The 19,673-nt window shown below is 38.7% G+C and overlaps 1 protein-coding gene across 3 annotated transcripts in view; it reads left to right on the top strand.

Annotated features, from left to right (window-relative positions):
- The window catches only part of LOC124188034 (sodium-coupled monocarboxylate transporter 1), a 78,033-nt gene extending 59,072 nt beyond the window's left edge, over positions 1-18,961 (top strand). For 2 of the 3 annotated variants that reach the window (XM_046580297.1, XM_046580300.1), the window contains exons 2-6: positions 12,297-12,668; positions 13,933-14,107; positions 15,678-15,832; positions 16,581-16,721; positions 16,912-18,961. In XM_046580297.1, the coding sequence (XP_046436253.1) occupies positions 12,313-12,668; positions 13,933-14,107; positions 15,678-15,832; positions 16,581-16,721; positions 16,912-18,040 (1,956 nt within the window). In that variant the 5' untranslated portion in view covers positions 12,297-12,312 and the 3' untranslated portion in view covers positions 18,041-18,961. Of the gene's footprint in view, positions 1-11,095; positions 11,227-12,296; positions 12,669-13,932; positions 14,108-15,677; positions 15,833-16,580; positions 16,722-16,911 lie in introns of those variants that run through there. The other variant, XM_046580299.1, reaches the window with a different exon arrangement.
- Positions 18,962-19,673: the final 712 nt, after the last annotated feature.

Here is a 19,673-nt window from a genome sequence, read left to right on the forward strand (position 1 = left end):
TTATAACGGAATTTTATAACTTTGTCTAGAAATTGCACCAAGCCACAACAGCCTCGTTTACCTTGAAACGCACACGTTAAAATAGGATTCAATATCAGTCCTGTGCTGCAAGCCGTTGAATCTTCAAAAATGTCATAAAGATTATGCATTAACACCGCGCTGAATTATTTCGAAAATCAATGTACCGGACATCTACTGAATCAAAGCAGACGCACTCACCTTTTCTGCAATACGAATTAATAATCTATATAAAAAACAATTCCCTTTTATGCGTGAGAACAGTGTCCGAAGGTATAAAATGCTCGTCATGAGTCAAAAGTTACTAGAGGGTGCAATTTAGTAAACGCAAGGTGTGCATATTTATAGGGTATATTTATATTTCACAAAAATTTTGCCTCATACTTACATGTGACTCATGCTATGAATAAATGGTCGAAAAAGTTGTTCATTAACCAGTGAAAGATCAAAAGCTAAATCCTAATATAAACGTTGGGCCTTTTTAGAAAAATGCCTTCAGGAATGAATCAAATTCTGTCATTGTCATTCCATGTATGCATCATACCTTGAAAGAGGCATGCCAAGTTTCACGTGATAATTAAATTTTGTTCCTGGATTTTCAATACCATTATGTAGCAGTTGCCAACCCTTTACCTGTAATTACGCAAAGACAGGAATGTTGAATAGCACACTTATAGTTTGACGTCAAGAGCACAGATAATATTCACTGATTATATCTTGGTCGGAAAGTTTCATTAACTTTTGACTGCTATACCGGGGTCCGATTGATACCACCCTATTTTATCTGTAGTTTGGAGATATGTTAATGTGTAAATTATTTTGTTTTTTATGCATACTCGATTACCATTTGTACTTGGATAAGTTTAGGGTCAGTATTACCCCAGTGTGGCAGCAGTGTGATTACAGAGACATGTGGAAGCTAAGGGTTAAGTTTCAATCATGCTTTTATTGCGAATTAACGGACATGTACTTGGCAGTAGTTTGTGATTTGAATCTTTTTTGGTGAAGGATAAAAACATATTTCGTATGTACTTGGAGAAAAGTTTTTGAACCAGAGTTGCTGTTCGGGGAGATTTACTCTTAAAACAAAATACATACTGAAAATTCGTCCGAAACACGTGTATTGTAACAGGGAAATTTGTCCGGTTGTCGGTACGGGTTAGAGTTGGTTTAAAAATCTGGAAAATTAGGCAATTGGTTTTGAATTATTTCAAAAATATTTGAGGGATATGCGTTGAAAAATTGACTGAATTGAAAAAATCTTTCATTGCCACAGACGTAACTGAAATATTGAAGATTCACGTATGCATAAATCATCTTGAGCAATCTCTAGAGTTTTTGACATTTCGTCTGAACAAGCTGGGGAATCAATCCATCGCGAATTTCTGAAGTTCTGGAACTGACGAAAATTAAATAACATCATGGACCCCAATAATGCTGTGAAGTTGAAAGAAACGCTCGTCGACTTTTCTTCCAAACATATTTAAAAAAGAATATCTTAAGTACTATTGATAGGAATAACATGTATGTATAATATATTACATGTTTCTAATACTAAGTAAATTTTTTTTTTTTTTTTGAACAAATCTTTTATTACATAATTTTTGAATCAATCTTGTCAATGCTTCCTGAATTTGATTCTCTTTCAGGGAAGTATCTTTTGCATGGGTATTGTGTACATTTATACGAGAATATGTATTATATGTATTTGGTCGGTTTTATACTTTGTTTTTTCTACTTACGTACTCTTCGAAAATTTAGTTTTTAATCTCAGAACGAAGCCTCGTGAAACCGTAACTCGGTTGTAAAATTCTAAGAGGTGCTTTATCAGGTTTGAATTTTTGAAATGCTAAACGAAATATCTCGAAAACTATACAAGTTAGGAAGCTGTTTTTGATTTCGTTTTGTAGATAGTTAAATTTTCTCTAAAATGGGTCGTGGATACTACGTGATATTATGTGTATCAGCCTAGAACATGGGTCAAAAATTTACAAGATAACAAGCATCTTCCTTTACTTTTCGATGGAGAATTTGATGCCCCTTCAGATGCTGATGAAGAAATATACTCTTCCATTTAAAAAAACCAAGTTGACCTTCATCTGACCTCGGCAGGTCCATTTACGGAAAATCCGACACTCTCATTTTCTTTCCCCTTTTGAACCTCGCAACTTTTGTCTGCAAAATTTTTCACTTACACTTTTGGTTTTCGAGTTATTTGATTGGATTGATTAAAATGAGACACCATGTATATGAGAGAGAAGCCACGATTAATTGACCAAATCTCAAAAATTTTCATCGGCAGCATATACTAAAGTATATAAATCATACAACATTACCTGTCGGTTGTCACTTCGTGAGTTTCGGCTACGGCAGAATTTTCGTTTTTATTGAAAAACTTTGTTACCATACCCACATCATTTTTTTATATATTATTTAAGGTTGCCATTTGGAAACCAATGTCCATAATAATCGCCATAACAATCAGCTTGGTATTCCATTCACAACAGGGCTATTCAGATTTTCGCCACCATAGAGTGCTCACGTTCACATAAACTTCGTACGGGCCGAGCGATTTTTTATGTCATTCTAATACTCGTACAAATCGCTTATACCATCGGTCAAGTACAGCGATATGGACAACCGTATGTATCACTCATTCTATATCTATATATACTACATGTATACATAAAGCGTACACCATATGTACCATGATCCGAAAGTTGTAGGAAATTTTTAGTGAACTGCCGATTTTAACGGTCTTGGAAATATTACAACTATGGTATATTTCGGCTCTCCACACTGAGTAAAACTTAATTTGTTATAGTAACTAGAAAAATTCAGTAAAACAGGTATCGTCAAAAAAAAAAAAACTATTTGAATATTGTTGGAATTACGAAAAACGAGGTACACGTAACCATTTTGCGCTGTTGTCGATACTTTTTTGGCAATTGAAACGCGAAATCAGTTTGTTCGGTTTACTGTACTTTTTTAATCAAACAGTTAAACAAGGCTTTAACGTCAACAACGTAAATTTTCGCAACAGTTGCAAGAAAATATAGTAACAGTGATCGTAATGAGAAAGAATAGCAACGGACACTAGACTTTCTGATAACAGCTACAAAACTAATTTTCATTTCGTACCTAGAACTATGTTTTTCGATCGTGGTAAAAAATGAAAATAGTTAAGGACTGAGCGGTAATCGGAAGTAAAAATTTCTCTCCGTGCATGGTTACAACTCTGAATGAGGGACTTGTTTCAGCGTTCACTGTGGTCAAGGTAAAACAGTATTCCCTGCTTCTATACAGCTGATGTGTCGTGTCCTGAACAAACAGAATTTCGAGACAACCCTGATATGAAAGAGACGGGAATTGCGAAGCGCGAAGGCGTTTATCGCTACGGTGCAATAAGCACGTGCTCGCCGTCGAAGATTTTTCATACGAAGCACGTGGTGCAGCTGTAGGCCGATAAGATTACGCGAAACACATGTGTGCGTGTATTTGATTATCGCTAATGTGCGTCATGCGTTAAAACGGTTTTCCGACGTTAAGTGAGAAACAAACATTAGCATTGATCCTGCGGTAAGATCGTTCACCGTAAAACCAATGTAAACAACGAATTAGCATCGCCTTATCATTACCGAGTTATTATGCATGTTTCCCGTGCATCTGCAGGCGACGAGACAGAATTTTACAGATACTGTTACAAACATTTTTACAAACGAGACTTACGTCAGGGCAAAATCTAGTTGTGAATACACACACTCGGCCAGCTTGTATTGTTTCAATACGTTCGACTGTATGGAAATATAAGAAATCGCAAACACGTTGAAAAAATTTAATGTCGCAGTTGTACAAATTGCAGTTCATTTGTGGCAATGAAATAAGCGCAACGTATACATACCTTTAAGTATATTGTACATTTGCTAATGTATTAGCGATTTTATATTTTTTTCTTGCGCAATGCCAGCTGATTGTAAGGAAAAAAATACACGAACATGAAATTTTCGGCTTGCAATATACTTAATAGTCACAACGTTTTTCTATTTTTTACGCTTAAAAATTATAAATTATTAGTGAATAGAAACAAAATTTACATTCTTACATAAAGTGTACTTTGAATTTGGAAATTTTGACTAATAAATGTCGAATAAGCGTTTCGATTGTTCAAGCTACTCGAGGAAGTTCTTGAACATGAAAAATATTTTTTCATCTACATTTTTCAATGTAAGACAAAATAACTGTAGTCCAGTGTAGCAATTCCCGGGGAATTTAAGGAAATTTAACGTCAGTATATCTAACAGATATTCGTAATTGAAGAAAGAAATAGCTTATAATTACAGCAGATCCAATAAACTTGATTTAACAATCATCAGAAACGTACTATTTTCTTGAGAATCTTTTGCCAAATGTTTTCCATCTTTCTTTCCTCATAAACCCTTCTGTCCAAGATCCGCGAGAAGATCGGATCAAATAGCCGCGGGCTCCTCCCCTCTAATCACGAGAATCCCCTGGAATTGGTTTATACTGAGCTTACGACTGCCTTATGGTGAATCCAGTGGTGTTGTGCTCTGCGAAATTTGTCTCTCCGAGTCGCAGAACTTTCTCGGTCTTTTTTCACTCACCGTCTTAACCACGAATAGTGTACTTTGGCTCAATAAGTTATTTTGCAGCCGCAATATCTGCGGACCAATTCCCAAGGTCTTAATCTTGGAACAAGAGAAAGACGGGTGTAGAAGAAATTACAAGTCGCCTTGTCGCAAAAAGACGGAGAGAAATTTGGCGACAATGGCGTAAACGTCATGAATAATTTTTCCAAGCTTTATAATGTATTCGTCTCACAGTTCAGCTAATTTGAATGAAATCACAAGTCCGACAGATCAAAGCACATGACCAATGTGATTTGGTAGTTTGCGCACCAGATTCCTATGGGAAAAAAAATCTGCAGATGACTGAAAATTAAACATTCGCAGGAACTTACATTCTAGTTTTTTCGTCGATGTCAATGTTCGCCAGTTAATCCTTGGAACTCTCCTAGTTTCCGTAGCGCGGCAGTGTCATTCATATTTGATCTCTCATACTTGGCAATTTTAACAGTATGATTTGTAGCCCTGTAGATTTTGCAAAACCTAGCTATAAAATTCTTCCTCACCGACCTTAGCAGCACTTCCCGAGATGGGCATTGGGCTATTTTTTGAACAGATCCTAATTGAAAATAGCCCGATTGTCGCTGATACTTCCACTATACGATGAAATTAATTACGACTTGGGTGTTAGTGTCTTTTTATTCTTGAAGAAGGGGTCAACCATACTCGATGTCATGTGAAACCATTTGAATCTACTCACGTGCATCCAAGCAGCCAATTGAAGATAAAAGAAGTCATGCGCATTCATTTGGAATCGTACATAAAGCTCGTCTCGTCAATTGAAGTATTGGTTTATTAGTCTTCCGAATGCATGAAGTAACTCGAAGCCTAGTCCAGCGCATAAAGTTCTTCTGTACTGAAAATTGCACTGTCTACAAGTCGTATGTTTTTTTTTTAATACATGAACGTATGCGAAGCGTGTTTATTGATCAATTTCATAATCTAACACCGAAAATTTGAGTAGCAATCGATATGACTTGTTGTGTTGAAACTATTTTTGCTCTAATGATGTAAAATTCAATAGGTAGGTATACTGAAGTGACATAATCCTATGTCTTGCGATCTTGCATACATGTACGTATAGTTGTGCTTGAAAAGTCGATTAAGGAATGACTACAAGAATAGTGTTTCGTTAGGAGATTATACCCTGTGCAAACAACTAAGTTTCTGGGTAAGCCCGTCTTTCAAATAGCTGACAATAGCCGCAAGAGAGGAATCACCGCCGGATAATTACCACTCGTTATTCATAAAGGTTGTAATCATGCGGCCAGACTATGATCAAAGGCATCGTTAGATACCTTTGTAATTTACTCGATCAGTGGTGATTTTCTCGCACGGTATCTAAGAGAGAAAGGTGATTAATCTTTTGCTAAGAAACAAGTCAAGATCTTGCTCTAGCAATAGCGCTAACGTTGTATACGCGTATGTATGGATTGACGATCGGCTTAACTGAAAGGTGAGAATTGTTGAGATTGTCATCGGCTTATAACTTGCGTTACGTTAAATCGAGAAGTACATTCGATCGGATTCTCTGTGAAACGGACAACGGAATTTTTCTCGTCCGAGCCAAACCTCATTCAATTTAACCTTACCCGATATAATATCAATTGGTATAACCGAATCACCTTGCGCGAAATGGGTTGGAACATCGATTGCTGGACAATCGATGCAGATGCTGCCGTGTTCTGCTTCGGATTTCACGTGTAACCATATACATTTGTGCAGTGGACAGTTCTGTCGTTTCAGATTTCATTGATTGGACTTTGATTACCTGCACGTAAACCAGTACCGGCAGACAACGAGGCGAGCTGAAGAGAGAGAGAGAGAGAGAGAGAGAGAGAGAGGGAGAGAGCCGGCGTTGCCATTGTCGGGTACCTAGATTTTGGCTGTAAAATTTATGGTCGTCGTTGGCATTACCGAACGAACAATTCGCTCACGGATGTCGGGACAGGGATCCGAACGGCAACGGTTCAGGATTGTTGAAAAACACTATACATGTATTATGAATATAGGTGATATGTATAGGTATATGTATAAGGGTATGTGATGTATCATATAGATATACATATACATGTATGAGACGGTGAAATCGTTGGCGTTGAGTAAACGCCGCTGCAGTTCTGTGTGTGCGCAACCTCGAAATTCGTTTATCGAATCGGATTTTAAACTGCATTGAATTATTCCTTTCGATTGATTCCATTCCGCATGAGAGTTCCCGCCGATGTGTGAGAAGAGATTTTTGAACGGGGGCCAAATATTTTAGATTTATTTTAACGGCTACGAATACAGAAGTGTTTCAGTAACAGTAGTGCCGATTTTCAGCCACCAAATCGATCTACTTTCAATCATCATCGATAATATTTAAGTAGATCGGCATTAGGATTTTATCTATCAAATTTATGTGCACAGAGTTAATCATAACGATGGAAGGTATGGTAAAATTTTCTTGTAAAATCGAACGATTTAATCGTACCGAGACGTGTTTAGATAACCTCTTTTTACGAGGCTATCTCTGGAATACTCTGCTAAATGAAGTGTAATTAATTCACTTATCTTGCAACACCATATGACAAACATGCGACTGCTTGGCTATCACGTGCTCTTCGAAAACACTCGCTTTGCCTTCATACATGCGGCTCTCTTCATCTCTTGGATTAGCCTACGATCGGAATGTTGTGGCAAAAATGTTCATCTTGCTCATCGCGAATCTTTAGAGGATTGAGGTGATCTATCGATGTTATTTTTTAGTATTTTATGCTTATTCTTGGCATGTGTTCAAAGGTATAAAAACGGTATCTGTACACGACAAGCGTGTGGCATTGCTTTAAGATCCCGAAGCTTCTCAAAAGGATACCGAGTTCTCGCTGCGAGATCGCAACGCCCTAAGGATGGAACATAATCTAAAACATGTTCATCCGTGTTACGACAAGATCAACAAAAATGTTTTCTTTTTTCTTATTACGCAGTGTTCTTAAGCTAAGTTTATTGGCTGCACTGCCAGGGTATATAGTTGAAGAGAAGACAAATGTGTAAAGGAATAAAAACCATCAGGAGCACCATGATTATTTTGTACCATGTACTTCGTTACTATCGATTTTATTTTATTTGTTGTTATGAAACTCCGGATTTGTTTCAATCGTTTTACTATTTACTCATAATTTTAAAAAAATTTCTTACACGGAAAGTGTGAGAGTTTCGAATCAAGGATTCTGTTGAAACTTTTAAGCGTGCTTCTTTGGCCCAAAATATAGAGCTTCTGGTCTGTAGTTCTATCCATTCCACATCTCTTCATTACAGTGAAAACTTATTAAATTAGCAATTCGATGAGCCAAATGCCGTTATATGTAATAAACGAAACCTATCGTGTATTTTCGCCTTGAATATTAACTTTCGTTGCCCTCTATTTTAGTTTTGATTACAGGCTCTCATATATTCAATTGTGAACGAATATATTATCATTTCAGAAGCATATTGAAGTTTGAAATGCAAATTTTCGACAACCTGATTCATTGTGAATTGAGCAAAAAAAAAGCCCAATGGGTGGAACTGAGCATCAGAAGTTCCACATTTTGGCCAAAAAAGAACCCTTGGAATTTCAGAAAAATCCTTGATTCGGAAGTCTGATACTCTCCTTGTAATCGTAATTTGTGTTAACGAATATTAAAAAAACGGTTGCTTGTGTACACAACATTCGAGCAACAAACAGGGGCATTTTTAACGGTTGTATACGATGCAATGGTGAGATTGTTTAATTCACGATTCACTGACATGTATTTGACAAATCAGCGATAGATGCATTTTACGTAATCACTGATGAAATTCAGAATTTACTGTCGATATACCAAACTCAGAGAAAACACCTAATCCAATAATATATTACCTGCGCTACCTTCGTCATAAACTCGACTACTTTGTGCTTATAAAAACTAAACAATATTAGGGCTTTTGACGGATTTATGACATGTATACGTACAGGGATTTCTTGACTCGTGTGTGTATCGAACCGTGCATTTATAACATCGCAGTGACGTCACAGAAAATAGTTTTCCCTCGGCAAGTCTCGCTATTTTCTCAAGTAAGTGACGTACGAACAACGTTGAATTCATTTCACACAGCAAAAGTGCAAAAGATGAAGTTTGGTAGCCCTGTGCAGATTAACGGGACACATAGCTCAGTTAAATTTTTTTTGAGAATAAATTAAAAATAAACGATAGTTTTTTTTTTTAGTTTCCGTCGAAAATCAGTCTTATTTGCTTTGAGCCTAAATAGTTACAATATGTGAAACTAGTGCAATTATTATAATAATATTTCAAACACATCTATTTTTTTGAAAAGCTCTTTTCGAATGAACAAAATCAGTTTACAAATAAAACAGGACTGTAGATTTCTGTACACTCTGAAGGGAAATTAAAAATTTTGTTCAGTGTTTTTAAAAAAATCCGTAACATTGGAAGTATGCTTCGACTTAGTGTATGCTATACATTTGTACAACATTTTCACAGTGGTACATTAAACATAATCAATTCATAATATTGTCTAGACTCGGCGTCAGTAACGGTTCCCCATAACGAACTGTAAACCACCAATATCCTCAATTCAGTAAACTCTGAAAGTAATATCAACGGTTAATTCAACACTCGCGTAACGTGTTTTTCGTATGCGATGGCCGGACCTGTACGATCGAAGAAACAAACTCACGTGCACATCATCTTGCAGAGGTCAATTAATTTTTTACCTCGGGGATAAAGCAGAGAGTAAAAAGTAACACAGACTCATTACATGTACAAATTGTAATCTTATCCTTGTATATTGTGCTGCCATTAATTCATTGGACCACAAACGCACTCGATTCAATCAACCCACAATTTCAGTGAACAGCTGCTCACTATTTGGTCGATTATGATTGTTGCCGCTGGCAATATAAGCGGGAATGAAAACTACTCTTGGTGCTCAAGATGCGAAGACACGATACGTCCTGCATGCACGTGTGTAGGATCTGCGCTCGCTAAGTAGCAAGCTAACTTAGCCGAAGATGCCCCAGGGGAACTTCGAGCATATATTGGGGTGAAAGGTGGCGGAGGATGACAGCGTTTGAAGATACGACGCGGAGAGAAGGGGCACCCCTTTGAGATTCTACCCTTCACATCAGAATTCGTATGCAGCATGCGTGGAAATCTTCTCAGAAGATACTTCCAGGAGAATGGAAGCTCTTCGTGTCAAAGAGCACCAAGTCCCCGTAAAGAGTTCCAGCTTTTCTCGCTGAGCACGTGACTTGAGAAACAGACCTCTTGGTCGAGATAAATTTTTCAGTTATCACCTTGGCTAAGTTGAACAGTGTCCTCTGCTCAGTCTACTCAATACTATCACCATTGGAAAGTATCAGTAATTTTCACATGAAATATCTGAACCAATTCATCTCTAGTTCGATTGGTCAGTTCTTGCGCGTTTCAACTTCCCGGAAACGAAAATCGGTCTGGCCTTGGAGGACTTGATTTGATCAGAAGCTATTCCACATTTCTGAACCTATGGGTTACCGAACTTTAGCATCCCCATAAGCATTGCGTAATCCATGGCGTTCGACGGCTAATCTTAATCCAGGTTGAGCACAATATTACCAAATTCCTATTGCCACTACTTCAAAATACGTTGGCATTGGAGAGAAGGGAACACCGGGCATGATTGGGTACTTTAATAAAACGAGTCAAACCCCATGTGATGAGCTTTACCTTCAATATTCGTTGTGATGGGTCCATTGGTCAACTAACATTTGCACACTCATCCAATGAATATCTGAGCTATGCGCACGCAAGCCATCACAAAATTGTCGTGGCACTTGGATCGACCAGCGAATCAATGTCTTCTTGAAACCATGCCTGCGGATGCGGAGAGAAGTTCCCAAATCCATAAGAAATTGGAATCTTCTGCTTCGAAACGCGTGAACTTTTAGAGGCAATTGCTGATATGACATTTTCAACAGTGTAAAACTTATCCCTAACTTGATAATGGTGAGGATTGGCTTGGTGGATCGTTTGTTGCAAAAAACTACTCAAGCAGAGTCGAAAGAAGACGCGCATCGATCTTCTCGAGTCGCACAGTTGTACACTCGCAACTATAGTGGAATTTTCCTTTGGAATGTTTAATGAGAAGAAAAACAGCGTTGAATGCTTGGGACTGGTGCTTCATAAATTTGCTAAAAATGTTGAAAATGTCGAAAAACGTGGATGCTTTATCGCAAGAAAAAATTGTGAATAATTAGGAGCATGAATTTTTTTCCGTTCCCCTTCCACTCGATCGAAGGGCCCAAGGATTATACCACATCGCTTGTACAGTGGAGATGACGAACAATTAAGATAAGGAGTCGCGAGAGCAGCATAATGATATAAAAAGAGCAACGAACATGTGTGGAGCCAGTTCGTGACGGCTCTTCGATCGAGTGGCATTACAATTTACAACATTGAATCACCAGCCCACTATATCCAAGTTTCACCCAGTCTCACTTCAGATCGCCAGACCCAATAATCACCACATTTTCGTAGAAAATTATTTGTCGCTGATAACCCAACAGGTCAGTGATCATATATCATTGTGATTTGGACAGAATCTTATTCGACATATACCTAGTGTGGATATTTTTTCATGTTTTCTCGCCTTTCGCTCCCACGTACAATTTTTAATAACTGTGGGAATTTAGATATTTCCACATACGAAATCTGAGTACAACTCAAATTTTTTTACTGCCTCGATTTTCTGTTCAAAGAATCCTTTGTCTCTACATATGTATCCCATAAGCATTCGTGAAAAATAGATTGTCACGTATTTTTTTTTTGGTATATATTTCAAAATTTAATATGGTTTTCCATAAATATTGCAGTATTTTAAGTAATTGCACTGATTTGATACCATCAGTAACACCCAAGTCTGTGATTGTTTAATGAAAATTTTTACACACTGTTTTTCCATGTACTCTCGTGATTTTTAGAGATGAACAAATCCACGAAAAAAAAAATGTTTTTGCTTTAAATTATCGCTTGAAGCTGAAAAAAATCATCAGTATTGCAATGATCCAACTACTTTTTTTATTTTCTTGGAACTGAAATGTCCTTAAAGTTTCATCGTTAGCATTTGATTTCCGTTGAGCTCCCTTGGTGTTTGAACTTGGCAAAAATTTATTCGATTCAACAGGCAAGTGATTAGTGGGCACCGCTGTTACATGACCACAGAAGCACGTGCCTTTCATCATGAATTAGATTGTAAAGAAAATTGCTATTCAAAAGTTACAAAAGTACCTTCTGGGATCTTTCGTGCGATCAGCCCAAGAAAGCTTCGTAAGTGATTACAAACTTCAAGCTGGTACTAAATTTTACCAAGAAATCATTCGTGATAATATACGAAACGATTTGCATCTTGGTTCAAAGAATATCTGCTTTCCATGGCTCCATTGCATTAATAGAGCCAACAATCTCTCAACTCCAGATATTATTTCTTGCCATTGTTGTCCGCACGGAATATCGTGTACCACCAACTTTGCCGTTTCTGCACTCTGTAGTCTGTTAAAATCTGTTGAAAAAATTGGAAGACACCCTGAACGAATGTTTGATAAGAACGTATCATTATCCCCATTTGTTCTGTTTTCAGAAAAGAGATCCCAGAGATGGCGATGGAAGCATCAGCAATGGTAGTGGACTACCTGGTCTTCGCCGTCTGTATTATTGCCTCCTTCCTCATACCCTTGTGGGGAAGATTCCGTGCAAAAAAGAAGGAAACGAAGGCTGACTACGTGTTTGCGACTGGAACTGTCTCCATGGCAGCCATGATGTTGTCCATAGCAAGAGGAACACTCGGAGTCCGCTCCTTTCTCGGATATCCTTCCGAGCTCTACTACCGAGGCAGCGCGATGTGGGAGACTCTTTACGGAATGGTGCTGGCATATCCCATTGTCTGTTTCATTTTTGTACCAGTTTACTACAATCTTGGAATCACTTCGGTGTACCAGTACTTGGATATGAGGTAAACCGCAGTCACTTCCTCCATTGCGATGCGACGAACAACGATAACATTTTATCAACACTGAGCACTGACGGCTGCTGATCATCATCAGCTGGCAGCATTGTCAAGTTACATGATTACACAATTAGTGCATGTGTAGGGTCTTTACAACGTATCATATCCAGTCTGGACCGTGACGAAAAAAATGGGATTCATTAATTCTTGCCAAATTGATGCGTTCAAAGCTAGCTCAAATCTCCAACACAACTTAGATTGCATTATGTCTATTTACAATTTCAACGCATTCAAATTTAGCACTAAAGATGTGACTATAGGCAATACTTTATAGACATAAAGTAACAGGTAGTTGAAATTCGGTTTTCACCAGACATCGAAATAAATCCAGCAAAGCCACACTGATTGCATGAGAAATTTATAGTTCACATTACCGAATAGTCATTAAATGTTTTCATTTTTCACGATGGCTAAAAAAATTATAGTTTTGGGTATCAACTGACAATTAGTTTTGTGTTGTGACTTGAAAATTTGTTGTGCTCTATTTATTTTTGATAACGGTTACTAGTACTATATTTTCTCGTTACTATTCGATTTTGGTGTATTTGATGTTGGTGTAAAAATAGATTAATATTAATGCCTTGACCAGCTGAAAAAATCTATTGAATTAATTGTGAGCAAACAAATTTAACGTTGCAATAAGCAGAAAATGTGAAATCGGTAGCTACAATTACACTAATTTGTTACATGTACCATATTTTCTTGTGAATTCAACAATATTCAAACCATTACAGTCATAATACCCATTTATCCAGAATTTTCCAGTAGCGATATGTAAAGAAATTTTCGTCAGTGTAAATATTAAAGCCAAATAGTAAACAAAGTATTTGAATTTGGAAACCTAGGCAAGTAAGAAGTATTCTAGTTGAAAGACGTAATATTAGAGCAGATGTATTTCTACAGCTGACAGACAGTATTATTCTGAATATATTAGCTCACCCATTTTGTCTGGTGTATCGTCACCTACGCAATCACCTGACAGATGTTCACATACTTTATGAATGAGTTAACTGAATCGACATTAATTAAATGATGAGGAACTATGTGCGTAATTTGAAACACAAAGATCCATATAACCTTGTCTATACGATTGTTTGAACCGAAATAAGCCACCAACATTTACCGAACAACCAAATTCATCACCGATCATGCTGCCTTCGTCATTTCACGTACATGATGCAGTTATTTTAACTGATGCTTACCCTTGCAGGTTCAATTCTAAAACTGTGCGCTGTCTCGCCAGCTTCTCCTACGTCATTCGTAGTCTACTGAACTTGGCAGTGACTGTGTTCACTCCGTGTGTAGCCCTGAAGACGGTCATCGGACTTCCTTATTGGGCCAGCATAATTGCCATCACGATGATCGCTGTTGTGTTCACTGTCATGGTAATATTGAAATATCGATTGCATTCTACAGTACCGATTCGGTTGCATGTATAACAGATTTTTACATAACATCGTGTCAGGGTTGAAGTGTTACCCACTTAGTAATAACGCACGTAAAATGCCTGCACTTCGTGTCAACACCGTAGAATAATATTCTTCACTCGCGGTTTTCGTGCAGAATATCTCACTGTCAGAATTAAAATATACGAATCCTGAGTCATAGGATGGATTCTGCAGCTTCAGGGCTAAAACTGATTAAGGACTTTGTTGTTCATCGTCACGTCGTTGAAATAGACGTAGGTAAACGGTGCTGAAAATTCATAGAAATTAATATTCATATCATGAGTAATTGGTTCCACGCGTTTCAGCCTGTAATGCCTACCGTGATTATGCACACATGTAGCGATTCTAAGTACTAGGCAAACACCGCTAATCAAATTGATCCGTGCGAAAACACGACAAGATTCATGTTTTAATTACTCAAGAATCAGTGCCTAACACTTGTAACGATTACCTTTTGAGTGTACAAGCCTTAACTCCGGATTCGTTGCATACATTTCTCGTAAGATGGAGGGTGATAATTACTCGAGTACCATCGGTAGCTATCTTATCTCTTATTATATGCACGATAAACTCAACATTGTCTCTGAGAAAAGAGCATGGATTCCACCGTCACGAAGGAAACGATGTGAGGACGATTCATTCAAGGGAGTATGTAGTAGATAAAGGTGAAAATTTCAAGTCACGTACACGACACAAATGTATGTTCTGATCGTTAAATGCAGAACGGGTGACTCAAGCACCGGTAGATACGGAGTGAGATCTTTAATGAAAGTTAAAAGGAAAACGAAGAATGCGAAAAGGCGGGGAATAGTCGAGGGTAGACGATAGCGTAGATAGGTACGTAGGTACTAGCGGCAAGACTGTTCGAAGAGACTTCATTTTATGACGAATCGAGCTGCGGTTCCCAACTATATATACGCTAACGTGTAAAAACTATCTAACCAGTTGCACGGTTCGAAGAACATTTCGATCCAGTTGGTATGAGTTTTCGCCCGTTTGTCGAATCTGGATTACACGTGTAATATTCATTCGTCTGGAAGAACCAATTAAATTCAAACCTCGTTGATTTGCACGCGAATGATAATTCTGTCGATATTTTTATTTTTTTTATTTTTTTTTATCTTTGATATCTTCAGGCTCAAAACCGGTTTATTTACCAGGAAATCATACGGAAATTACGAAAAACTATTAAACTGGCATTGTACAATTTAGTTCTACATGAACACAACTACAACATTACGTTCTTACCCATGTAAATATTATTCGAATTACGCGATACAGTCTAGACTTAACAACACCCCTGATGCGTGATATGGTAATATAGTGTCAAAAACTGTTCGAGAGTCAACGTGATATTCAAAGTGTAACGCTGCGAGTATATTTTGCCGATGGTAGGAAATAAACATTGTTAAGATTTAGGAAAATAGACCATGGAAAATGTTCTTCAGTATAAACATTAGGACGCCAGTCAGTCGAAGCCCGAATAACCAACTCTTTTGCATTTCAGGGTGGGCTAAAGGCTGCCATTTTGAGTGACGTCATTCAGGGGCTAACGATGATTGGCATCTGCCTTGCTATGATAATGCAAGGTGTCTTCGAAGTGGGTGGAGTTGGCGCTGTACTGAATATTACCGCCGAAAGAGGACGTCTTGATTTCTTCGAGTAAGTTTTCTGTCTCTCACCCTTGCATACATCAGAATAAAATTTGATACATTACAAGATTCATTCGGATATGCAACATGGGGCCTCATTTCAATATTGACAAATACCTAATTCCAACAATAAATGAAACTAGCCAGCTGTATAGATACTTTCAATACAGTTCACTCCAACATTTTGAATATACCTCCAGTACAAACAAAGTAAATTCAACACCACACATTTCTTAGTCTCAGAATCAGCCATCAAACTTTCCGCCCTTCATGTGGAATGTTTCACTATCGAATAAAGGCTTCCAGCTTATATTTACTCTTGACTTGATCATAGTCCTGTGACGATAAAACGACAAATGAAGTTCTTATATGTCGCATGGTGTGAAATAGCGAAGCATTCCGTTTGGCTGAATTGTTGGGCCCTTTGCATGCACCGTTGAGTTTGCTGTTCGTCCTCTAGTAAATAGCCAGTTATTTTAAACTATTAATTTCGTGAACAGTTTTCTTGGAATATCTTATTACTGAGTTGAATCGTCCACTGTGTTTTGGATTCATGCCAAACAATGGAAATTCCTTATGTTCTCGATAATTACAAAGTTCGTAAGAGTAGTTATACAGAAAATTGTCATACACCTCAAGCTGTACGACTTAGACTTGTAGATACTGCACGGGGTTTATCGACGCATTGAGACTGTATAGTATTTAATATTGTGCACCCCACGGTAAGATTCTAATGTTTTTTTCTTCGTCCATTCCAGCTTCAATCTAGACCCTACTGTACGTGTGGCTACGGTTTCAGCTGTGGTAGGACAGCTATTCATGAGTCTATCGATTTTCGGATGCCAGCAGAACTTCGTCCAGAGATATTGCAGCATGAGTAGCAAGAGAAAAGTGACCAAGTAAGTGCATTCGCCTCTCACTAGTACCAATTTCCGGAAATTACAAACCCTTTCGTGGTAATTTACACTAGGTGGTAAAAACTTCTGGTCCAAATATTGAGGCAACTACTTGTAGTGGTCGATGCAGTTCGTCCGGATTGAATTTTAACTTGTCATTTGAGAAGCTAATTTATTCGTAATTTTGTTTTAGAACAATGATGGCGAACATTCCGGTGATAACGGTACTCTTTTCCTTGTCCTGGGTAGTTGGAATGGTTATCTTTGCGAGCTACGCGGACTGCGACCCGCTGACACGCGGCTACATATCAAAATTCGACGAAATCTTGCCTTTTTATGTCGAAGACAAGTTCGTATACCTTCCGGGTCTCCTAGGACTCGTCATGGCGACATTGTTCAATAGTGCCCTTAGCCTGGCGGTATCGAACCTCAATTCTCTGGCAACAGTCACCTGGGAAGATTTCTTCAGCCAGATACCCGCACTGAGCAACCTCAAAGACACCCAGCAGTTGAACATCATTAAATTCTTGAGCATACTCTACGGCTTCGTGATCATGGGCGTCAGTTTCCTTGTGGGAATGCTTTCAGGCGTGATCGAATCGTCGATGCTGATGACATCGGCGACCTCCGGGCCATTGCTAGGAGTTTTCATCCTCGCTATGTTGGTCCCTTGTGCTAACTGGAAGGGTGCCGCAGCCGGAATGATCTCCAGCCACATGATCACGCTCTGGATAACTTTCGGTAGTCTGACAGTCAGCAAGACGGTCGAGACGCTTCCGCTTTCTGACGCGGGATGCCACAACAACAGCTTCTCCGATCACATCATGAGGCCTGGTGCCATTTTGGATCTTATTCCACAAGAAATCAGCACTACGTCCGCCACGACTACCGTCGCAACGATCAGTGAATTCGCATCAGAACCGTTGGATGGGTTAACTTACTTGTACAGCATAACCTACATGTACTACGCCTTCATCGGTAGCTTCATTACGGTGTTTGTTGGAACAGTCGTGAGCCTTCTTACCGCCGACGACGAAGCCGACAGGTACGAGGAGCACTTGCTTCATCCCCTGGCGGTGAAATTCTCGAGAATGCTTCCTGGCCGAAAGAGGCTTTATGCCAGCACCTCGAGGCTTGGAGGCTGCAGTCAGGCGACGTCCAACGAAGCGGTGCAGGAACCAAGGGGAAAACTGGGACCCAACGAGTCGCTCGATGCCAACGGAAGGCCCGAACTGGACGGTAGTTACGTTAAAAAATTGAATGCCCTCAAGAGTTTATCCTTAGACGTGACAAACGAAGTATCAAAGAGCACAAAGCTGTAGAGTTGAGAGTCTGACAGTACAGGGGTGCTTTACGCTTCTTCGACCCGCTTTGAATGGACGTGAGACAAACAGGTCTTTGTATCAAAAAATAAACCGGCAATTACTGAAAACTCATATCCTGCATACCTGCGTTGGAGAATCGTTATCAAAAAGTTACGCGATTTCAACTGCCTACGGAGAGGTGACTTGACAATAGAGTAAAGAATAACGATTATGATTTCCCTAAAAGTGAATTTCGAACGTGAGGCAAGCGAAGAATCAAATGAGTGAATGGACACGAATGATTTTCGTTCGTAAACTGACTTTAACGACTTAAGTAACCACTGTGTACGAGCGCACTGTGTATTGTTTCGTAACAAATTAGTATTACATGTCGATAGGTTTCGCAAAATATTGTGACGGACAATTGTGTGAAAGTGCTCAAGGCCTTAAACGATGTGTAAAAACAATGAACAATGCAAAAGGCATGTCGATCGATCAAAAGACGAGAAAGTGTGAAAAGTTATGTACGGTTGCGACTGACCATAGTGAGCGATCAACGCATGATTGACTATCTGGCCTGCGAACACTTGTAAATAATTTGGAAAACTAGACTAGAATTATGTTAGTAGTATTAATGATGTGCGGCTAGTATGTTCAATTTCACACATTCGCAAGAGTGCAATATGGTCAGTGCTTTTTTTATAGTTAGGCACACAAAGACCAACAATTTCAATCCAGCAATGAAAAAAAATGAGTTTACCTCTAAGCCCAGATCAATATAGTGGCGATGAAAATCATGCTGTTGTTCCACTGGCTACATTGTCGGTATGATGGTTTAAGTTGCTGTGTTTGACTTTTAAACGCCATCAATCATGTACAAATGGGTAATATTCTGTAAATAAATTTCTATCTTTCATTTAATAAAAACTAAACGGTTAATTATTATCGCCTCAAGTTCTCTCGCACGACATACACGCGACTACATTATCACATTGTTATTAAATTACATACTTTCATAAAGTCTTCGTATGACTTTCACACTAATGGCGTTACATTATCGCCATATCACTTTTCACGCGTTATCACGGTGAGAGGCGTTGCCTCTAATCACGACCGGGTTCCATCGTCACTGACCGTTGTTCTCTTGAGCTACGAGTCACTGCTGCTCATTGCCTTTTGTTTTCACGACGTCCAATGACAACTTATACACATGGCTCATCAGCTGATGAGTTACGCACGCGCCACGTACCGAAAGAAAAAACACAACGATTTCCACAAGCCCTGCGGGTAACTTGGAAAATTTCGCTACATATTTTCAACTTTCACCGGATTTTGACGCTTGGGATCCCTTTCGCTTTAATGCCTGTCGTGGCAACGCTTTGACGTACCCGGAGTAATTCGTTGTCACCTCTGCGTCTTCCTACATCGCTCAACGTGTAAGCGAGTTGTATTCCTCTCTTCTCTCTTCTTCGAGAGAGACACGTCAGTATCGGAGGTTCGTTAACTCCCACACTTCGCGAAGGTGAAAGAGGAAATTTATTTTTCAAACATGTCAGCGTAATATATCTTTTCCGTGACGTTATTTCATACGTTTTTTCCCCCGATTCCAAGTTCGCGTACCTGACGCGGACTACGTTACTCGTTATACACA

This window comes from Neodiprion fabricii, chromosome 1, assembly GCF_021155785.1.
Source record: "Neodiprion fabricii isolate iyNeoFabr1 chromosome 1, iyNeoFabr1.1, whole genome shotgun sequence".
In the NCBI taxonomy this organism is placed as follows: Eukaryota; Metazoa; Arthropoda; class Insecta; order Hymenoptera; family Diprionidae; genus Neodiprion; species Neodiprion fabricii.